At 46.8% G+C, this 9,074-nt stretch overlaps 1 protein-coding gene across 3 annotated transcripts; it reads right to left on the bottom strand.

Moving 5' to 3' along the window:
* Positions 1-414: 414 nt before the first annotated feature.
* Positions 415-8,825, bottom strand: SHOX2 (SHOX homeobox 2). 3 transcript variants are annotated; one of them, XM_066365873.1, is made up of 7 exons: positions 8,480-8,825; positions 7,827-7,882; positions 6,227-6,254; positions 5,313-5,521; positions 2,876-2,933; positions 2,474-2,562; positions 415-940 (listed from the first exon to the last, which is right to left on the bottom strand). In XM_066365873.1, the coding sequence occupies exons 1-7, from the start codon at positions 8,823-8,825 to the stop codon at positions 647-649; spliced, it is 1,080 nt and encodes a 359-aa protein (XP_066221970.1). In that variant the 3' UTR covers positions 415-646. The 3 variants fall into 3 exon arrangements, with proteins under 3 accessions (XP_066221970.1, XP_066221971.1, XP_066221973.1); XM_066365874.1 differs by lacking the exons at positions 6,227-6,254; positions 7,827-7,882; XM_066365876.1 differs by lacking the exons at positions 6,227-6,254; positions 7,827-7,882 and having other exon boundaries at positions 415-904.
* Positions 8,826-9,074: the final 249 nt, after the last annotated feature.

Genomic DNA, 9,074 nt, shown 5'->3' with positions numbered 1-9,074 from the left:
ACCTCTTCCTTCTGTTTTGCCTTCTTAGCTCACTGGGGAGACATACATTTTAACTTGGTAACTCCCCACCCCCCACCCCCATTCTTTCGAGATTCGTCCAGGTTATTTTCCCATATTTTTAAATGTATAAAATACTTCAATTTTTAAATGTTTTTGTTTCTTGGTTCTCTCTCCAATTTCAGCTTCTTTCAAATAGTCAGAAATAAAATCCCTTTCTCTTTTTTTGTTTCTTTTCTAATTATTATTATTTTTGCGCATTTTTTATTAATAGGATTTTTATTTCTGCGCAAGAGTCCGTTACTGCAGCTTTACCACGACCAAACTCCGCTGTCCTAGTACTTCCTTGTCCAGTCTCTTTCCAGACTTCCCCAAATGCGCCCCTACAAAACAATTCTAGGCCCTTGGGAAGGTGAATGCGCAGGAGCCACCGAGTTGGTGCGCGTTGTGGAATCACAGGTTCTGATAGTTCTTCCCTCCGTGTCCGAAACGCTAAAGCGGGCAAAAGGCGATCAGCCAAGCGGAAAGAGGCTAGGCTCTGGAGATGTGTGGGGGTGGGGAGGGCGGCGACGGAGAAGCAGCAGGGCGCAGGGGGTGTGCACGAAGTGCGCGCCGCGCTGGAGGCGCAACGTTGGCGCTGGCGTAGGCGTCACAGACCCAGGGCGGCCGCGTGCTTTTTGGCTTTCAGTCTGAGATCCGCGATGCTGGAGTTCTTGCTGGTTGTCTTGGCGGCAGCGGCGGCAGCCACGACCGAGGCGGCAGAGGCCGAGTCCGCGGCCAGCGTGGCAAGCGGCAGTCCAAAGGGCGGCGCCGGGAACATCATGTAGGGCGCGTGCGCGGCCAGGTGCGGGTGCAAGTGGTGGTGCGCGTGCGCCACGGCGCTGTCCAGCTGCAGCTGCGCCTGAACCTGAAAGGACAAGGGCGTCACGTTGCAATGACTATCCTAGGGTAACAACAGAATAGAAACAGAGCATTAACGGCGTCCAGCTAGGCTCCAGGGAAGGCTGGGGCGGGGGACAGGAAAGGGGCTTTCGGCTGACCTCAGTTTGTTACTGAATCTGGGGCGCCACCGGGATACTCCAGTGCCTCTGAGTCTCTGCAACGCACTCAGCGCGGCTTATCCCCAGGGCCCAGTGGACAGACAACTGCAGGAATATGGCCGGCAATCGGCAACCTGGCCCATCAGAGGGCAACACTGCTATTGAGCTAAAAACATCGCCCTCTTCAAAATAACAATGCTGTATTGGCAAAAAGAGGCGAGGGCCAGTTTTTACCCTCCTCTCTTGCTATTGTCTTAAACATCTTACCTCACTACTAAAGCACTGAAGTACCAACAAGCAAACCACAAAACTGTGTTCGTCACTTAGGGAAATTATTGCATCTTCATCACAACTGGCACAATTGTAAGTACTTCTAACCTGTACTGCTGTCAGAATTGCTTGGGAGTCTTGTTTAAAACACAGATTCTGATTCAGAAGGTCTAGATTCTGAATTTCTACCTATCTCCCAGGTGCTTCTGATACTGCAGACCTGCAGATCACCCTTTGAGATGTAAGGGTCTCCTTTTAAGACACCTCCCCCCACTCTCTTTTTCCAGTCATTCTGGCTTCAAAAGTCTAGCATCAAAATACTGGAGTCCTGTGGTGCCAGGAAAGCTAAGATCTCCCTAACACTAACCCTCAGTACATTGGCGCACCCATGTGTCTCCCCAGTCCAGGGCACTGGCAACTAACTGAGCATTAATTCATGACTTCACAGCTCTATCAGGCAGGGGTCCTGGCTGAAGATGAGGTAGGTTAGACACTAGTTGGGAAAGAATTGCACCCTTAGGCTTGGAAAGCAAGGAGTTCAGAGCACAGGGATTTCCCAGGATTAAATCATTGCTGCAGGCTGTCCTTTTAAATGTAGTCTTAAAGCTTTCTTTATGGCTAAGAAAGGCAGTGCAAAGGCAGGGCATCCTTCTTTGACCAAAGCAAAGCTTTCTTCTTACTAGAGATGAAGCTTTGTTTGCAGACATCTTTTAAAAATCAAGTCTGAGTTGGGAGTACTTTTACTTATTTCTTTTTCTTCTGTCAGAGACAGTTAATGTGACTAAGAGGTAGAAAATACATAGCAAAATATTTCGAGAATTGCCTTAGAAACACCTTAGGACTAACCTTTGTATTGGATCTGACAAAATCTTAATCAAAAGGCTTTTCCTCCCTCTCCCTAAGCTCAACCTTTAGTGCATTTTTAAAGGACTGGTTACTGCCCTCAGGCCTCTGTGGGTTTCCCATGAGGGCAGAAAGGACTAGACATGTGGGACCCTGACACTCTAGGTTTTTAAAGGGGTGTAGGTCCATTATATCATCTCAGAGTTGATTTACAAACTTCAAGAACACCAACACTGGGGCTCAGAGAAAAGGGAGTCAACAGTTCAAGCAAACTTCCAGGTCTTTTTAAAGTTAAAAACAGGCTGAAACTGGACTGTACTTGCCTGCTGAAATGGCATCCTTAAAGCACCCACGTTGACATAGGGTGCAACTCTACAAGCTTCAAACTGGCTGGCAGCCCCTATGAGGACACCTATAAAACAAAAGTCGGGAAACAAAACACAATAATGTAAGAGTAATATTTTCAGCATTGTTTTCCAGGGTTCCAAATGTTACCAAAATAAAACTAATTTCTTTGGAAATAAACTGTCATCTTCCTATATTACTGCCATAATTAAACTAAATATAATTCACCTCCAAACTTTAGGACTCATTAACTGCCGTCAGAGCAGATTTTTAAGTAAGGATCATGTTATCTTTGAGAAGATTTTTCTGTATTTGTAATAACAATATTCTCCATTCTCTTTTCACTTCGAATACAAATGTTCTTTGTCTGAGAAGCATACCTTTATGGAGTTGATTTTCTTGTTTTCTACATTTAGCTCTTCGATTTTGGAACCAAACCTACAAATTGGAGGGAAAATATAAAACCTAGATGTTATGACTCAGAACTTTAAAAATATTACAAAAGTATGATAGAAAAAAGAGTAGTGTTTTAGGCATGAATTAGATGTCACAAGAAATCTTTAAATTAATAAAACAAGCAAAATTTCCAAAGTTACAAATGTAAATCAATGACAAAAATAGATAGATGCATATGCTTTTGCAAGATAAATCGTTTCTTGATAAATTACCATTAGTCCTGGTTTCATCTTTCCACATTACAGAGTTCCCAAGGTCTAAAACTCTTGCTGACACCTGATACCAAAGTGATAATGGGTTTAGATGTTTGCCCAGTAAGACCTGAGCCGAATGTGCTCATTAATAGTCTGTAATATTAATTAGCTTCATCTTCAAGAAAACCAAACACCAAAGCAAACAGTGACTTTTTTTTTTCCCTGGGGGCTGGGAGAAGGGGGATAAAAGTGGGGGAAGAGGTAATTAGTGTCATAAAAACCTCCCTACAAAGAAGTTTAGAATTTTTCTGTTCCTCTGTGCAATAGAGTGTAACATAGTAGCAGAATAATTGTGCTATTATTATGATAATCTAATTTGCTTCTATAGAAATATCTGATGCTCGCAATTAAGGTAGTAGAGAAGCATCAGAAAATAGCTCAAAAATATTTTTAACAATGAAAACATAAAGACCTCAATAAAGTTCACTGCTTATATAAAAAAAATATTCTGTGAAAAGAGGGTGGGTTATGAATCAAGTACCTCCTGGATACAATCTTCTTCCAGATATTATCTTCTTAAATAAACTTGCCAACATTTAGAGTCAATGACAGATTTTTTAAAATTCAAATAATTTTTACTCTAATAATACAGCATTGTGTTCCAAAAATATTGATTGATTCACAAATTAATGTTAAAAAAAGGAAAGTAAAATATTGCTGCTGAGCTTTATTTTGTTTTTAAAAGCAAATATCATAATCAGTGTAAATCTTTGAAAATTCCCCTGCCATTTAGTGTAATAGAAGGGTAGATTTCATGTCAGGGTGGCATCTTTTGTATAACTCACATGGCCTGAGGCTTCTTGCCTCTTTTTGCCCCTAGTAGAGATACTAATGCTCATAACTGTAATAATTATCATCATGTCTTTAAGGGGTTGCTGAGCCTCTAGAGATCTCAGCACACAGAGCAAAGCAGGAGAAGCTTAAAAAAGAAGGCTCCGCTGTTGGTGCTGTGATGACCAAGGCAGCCTATTATTACTTTTCCCCTTCAACTCCACTTCTATGTTTTTGTCCTGATCCTATTACAAGATGTGGGGAAGCCCCATAAGAATTGCATAGTTTGCTGCAGATGGTAGTCTCTGCATCCAGAGACCCAGGGAGTATCTGTTACAGTGATACTCTGTAACAGCTGCAGATGTTCAGGCCTAAAACTGCTCCATGTGTTCAAACAAATAATGACCATAATTTTCTCCTATTTTATTATATGAGTGAAAATACAGTCTAAAACATTTAAATTTGTTCTCCACAAACCTAGGATATGTATGCATGTATGTATATAATTTTTCATCATAATCACCCTCAAAGCCTACTTTTGCCATTACATCCGCCTTCATGACCAGTAAGAAACAAACAAACAAATCAACCAACCTACTTCAATCCTAACTTAATTGGTATGAAATCCGCTGAGGTTCTGATTTTGAAAATGTCAACATTAAGATCTGTGAGTTTTAAAATCAAGGTTCTGTAAGGTCAGGTTCTCTGCCTCGGTTAAGTGAGGAAACAAAGAATGACCAAAATGCATTTATTTCTCTGCTGTTTCACACACAGTTTGAGATCCACTGCTAATGGCAGACTGTAAATTTCTGCATTTAACAGTTGCTAATTTTCTTTATAGTCTGTACGTCTATAAACCTAATTGGCATATCCGCTTGGCAAATCTAGACCCTGGAGCAGACCCTCAAGGAAACCTAACTCCAGCGAACAAAATATTCGTTGTAACTTTTAAGGATCCAGAAGATAAAACGTTTTCTGTAAGATTTTTTAAAAAGGCTTATAAAAAGTAGACCCATTAGGATTAAACCACATTAAAGGCATTGTGAGGCGAGGGGAGGGGTGTGGTTTATAGAAACTCTGGGCGCAAGCCCAGCACAGCTTTCTTCTGCTGGGAACATATGTTGGGATAAGGAAGGGGGGGTGGTGGTTTAAGATTAAAATCTACTTTGGGAAATAAGACCTCTATTAAACACATCTCTTCTTTTCTCACCTCACTCCAAACCCTTGACCTGCACCCTTGGTGTGTGTCCCGAAAACAGCCTCTCCAACCCCACGCATGCAGGCGTGCCTCTCCTCCCTCCTTGGGCCCTGCCTTGACTTCCTCACAGCCAGGTACCTGCACTCGGGCTTCTGACAGCCCCAGCCGTTGGCTCAATTCTTCACGCATGAAAGCGTCTGGATAGTGGGTCTCATCAAAAAGCCTCTCCAGCTCATTGAGTTGTTCTAGTGTAAAATTGGTTCGACTTCGCCTCTGCTTGATTTTGGTCTGGCCTTCGTCCTCCATCCCTTTCGCATCCTCTTTACGATCCTTTAGCTCTGGGGACACTGGAGTGGGCACCGCAAACAGGGCCACACGTACGTCCATGCGCGTACGGGGGGGGGGGAGAGAGAGAGAGAGAGAGAGAGAGAGAGAGAGAGAGAGAGAGAGAGAAACAACACAACAAATCCCATTAACCAGTTTGTCTCAAGAAGGATGGAGGATCCTGCCCCCTCCCGGAGTTCGTGGCCAGTTCCTCACCCCGCCCGCCCAGAGGAAGCGGATCCTGGAGACACGCAAAGATCAACTCTAGGTGGCCGCCCACGGGCAAGATGTGCATTCACCCACTCATTCCCTCTTCAACTGTGGCCTCAGCTCACTAGCCACCCCACTGTACCCTGCCCTCCCCTGCGAACACCAAATCCCTTTCACTCACCCTCTCGCCCACTTACGCCCACTCATTCTCTGCCACGCACGCACAGAAATCAGAAGCGCCGCGCCCCGCCCGTCACCTAACGGGTCGGGGCAGCAGGGTGCGGCGAGGCCACACTCTGGTCTATCACACGCGCCATTCAGAGAGTGCTGAGCCGTTGGAGGCCAGCTATGTCCCGCGATGGCTCTCAGTCTCTTTCAAACTTGATGGTCTAATTTGGTAAGGTTTAGGCCAAAGGGTTCCAGTAGGAGAACAAGACCCTTGTGCTGCGCGTTTCTTAGAGTCGCATCCCGGGGCCCTCCAAGCTGACTCAGGGCTTGGGCAAAACCCCGCGGACAGCCCACGAACCGCCAGGCAGTCCCTGTCCTCTCTGCTGGACCGGGGTCGCCTGAGCATAGGCGTCCACGCCATGTTGGCAGCCTGGAGGGCTTGCCGCCCACGCCGGGCAGAAAACCAGAGTCAGAAAACCAGCCTCCCATGGCCCGCGGAACTGACCGCTCCCTCTGTTTTCTCCTTGTCTCCTCCATTGGAAAAGCCAACTGGACCCTTAACGCTAAAACCCACAGAGATCAACAGGTTCGAGTGGAACATTCGTGATTCTCGGTTTCTATTGGTTGCTCAAAGCCTTTTCATGCCTCCACCAGCTCGGATGTTTAATAAAATATGCATTTTTCTGCTCTGGGTTTGCACACATCGTTGGTACAATCCTGTCCTTCCTTCTCCCTTTAAAAACATGAGCTCTGCAAATGTGAGCATACAGAGACACTTGAGGTATATGTGTGTGTGAGTGTGTGTGTGTGTGTGTGTGTGTGTGTGTGTGTGTACAGGCCAAGGGGCAGTGATCAGGGGAACCGCATCAACATAAGCTGCCCTCTGCAACCTTCATCCTCTTTGCCTGAGTCGGAGACTTGGATTTTTAAAGCATCAAAGCTGAGTTTGGATAGTGGAGGCCCTTTGCAGTTTTTCCCAGCCCAGGTTTCTGATAAACACGGGTGTTAAAAATCAATTCCGGAAGAGCTGGCCTGCAGAAAAATTAATACTTGCCCTGATATTGGAAATAATCTTAGGAATGGACCTGCCCTGGGTCCAGACCCTAACCTGGCGGCGGTCGGTCTAGGGCGCTGTCGTATCCAGGGCCCTGAGCTGCAGCTACACTGAGGTTTCAGGAGGCTGCACTGAACCGCCAGGCAGCTATGCCACACTCTCCAAATTTAAGAGGACCTGGTGCCCAGTCTGGGAGAAGAAGAGCCTCTAGATCTCAGCCCAGCCTGCCAGTCTTACTATGTGATCTTAAGTGATGCCAACATTTCTAGTTCTCAGAGTTCGTTTTGTGGACGTGTGTCCTACCTCTGGGAAGGAAGTGGGTAACATTATAGCAAACATTTGTAGCCAAGTGAATAAGAAAATATTTCCACTAATAGTGTAATGAAATTTAAAAATGAAAATACACCCTTCAGATTCTGCCAAAGGGGTGAGAAGTTTTGTCTATTGTATTTTGTGTCATCCACGGTGGCTACCTCTCAAACTTTTAGGACTTCAAAGAGAAAGATGCCAACATTTCCAGTTGATTAATAGACTTAATATAATCTCTATTTCGCCCCCAAATCTCCACTTACTGGCCTAAACAGGAACAGACCGTTTTATAAACAACTTAATTGCTTGCTTAAATATGTGATTCTAAGCATGTCACATATTTTCTTAATTGGAAAAATATGGCAGCACACCAGTTATTGCAGGGACTAAGTGCCAAATTAATTTTATTGTTGAACTCTTTTCAATTGGTACAGCACTCTTCACCATTTAGATAAAACCGTTTCCTAACACTTTGTTGGCACCAAAGGATTTTCCCCGCACAAAATCAGTTCTAGATGATGCGAAGCAGAAACAGAATTGTGTAAATATTGAAAAACAAACCGAGAGAGAGAAAGAGAGCTTAAGACGTCTCCCAAGAGAAAGAGCATAGACTGGACCTTAGCCTGCCTTGGCCTCGTTATCCCTTCATAATTCAAAGAAAATGGGAACTTTGGCTCCCAAGATCCAGGGATCCAAGGTCTTCGCGGAGCTCTAGTGGTTCTCAGCAGCCGGTCGAAATCCGGGGGCGAAACGAGAGTGATATTTTTTCTCTCTCCTCTCTCCCCTCTTTCCTCCTTTTCTTTCTCGGGCCTAGAAAAGGGGTCCCCGCAAACTCGGCGCTAGATGCTAACCGTAATTCTGCCGCCTGGCTCAGGTTCTTTTAGTACCCCAGCCCGCACTGGGCCGCACGAAACTTCCCCATCCGCCCTCCGGCCGTCTGGGCTGAGGCCCCGTCCTCGGGCTGGTGAAAGTGCGTTTTGGTGGAACGGGAATAGCCGGAGCATTTGAGAAGGGCGCGCACAAACCCCGCATACCTCCTCCCCACAAACACTCGGACCCCACCCACGACCGTGCACACCACCGGACCCCCACCCCTCTATCATCACTCTAGCTTCCAAACTGGGATCCAAGGGCCCTTTCTGCGTCCCGCCCCCACCCCGCTGGGCCTCGGGGTCCGCTCCCGCCTAAGAGGAGTAAAGAAGGCGGGAAGAGGAGTCGCGGCCGGGGGTCAGGCCATTACCCTCGGTAAGCCGCGGGCTGCCCGGCTCCCTGCTTCTCTCCACGGCGCCCATGTCCAGCTCCCGGACGGGAGAGCGCCCTCCTCCAGCTCCTCCGCCTGCTCCTCCTCCTCCTCCTGTACCTCCTCCGCCTCCTCCGCCTCCGCCTCCTCCTCCGCCGCCGCCTCCGCCGGCCGCCCGGACTGCCGGGCTGCTGCGGTCGTCGCGGCCCGACTCCGCGCAGCCGGTCGGATCCTTGGCCCCACGCAGCGGCCCGCTCTCAAGCACCTCCCGGTAGGTGATCGTCTCCTTTTTCTCTTTCACTTTCTGGTCAAAAGACTTGGAGACGAACGCCGTAAGTTCTTCCATCTCCGCCGATGCCCGTCAGCTCCGCGCTCAACCGCTCACAGCCGAGCCCCACTCTTTTTTTCCTTCTTCTTTTTTTTATGCTCCAGCCCCCCCAATAATAACACATCAATGGGGCAAGGAGTAGGGGTGGAGAGATAGGAGGAGGAAGAACGAAGAAGAAAAAGAAGAGAAGAAGAAAGAGAAGTAGAGGAGGAGGAGGAGGAGGAGGAGGAGGAGGAGGAGGAGGAGGAGGAGGAGGAAGCAGCGGGA

Source organism: Saccopteryx leptura, chromosome 2 (genome assembly GCF_036850995.1).
Source record: "Saccopteryx leptura isolate mSacLep1 chromosome 2, mSacLep1_pri_phased_curated, whole genome shotgun sequence".
Lineage (NCBI taxonomy): Eukaryota > Metazoa > Chordata > Mammalia > Chiroptera > Emballonuridae > Saccopteryx > Saccopteryx leptura.
The sequence above is the reverse complement of the archived record's forward strand: the minus strand, read 5'-3'. Positions and strand labels throughout refer to the sequence as shown.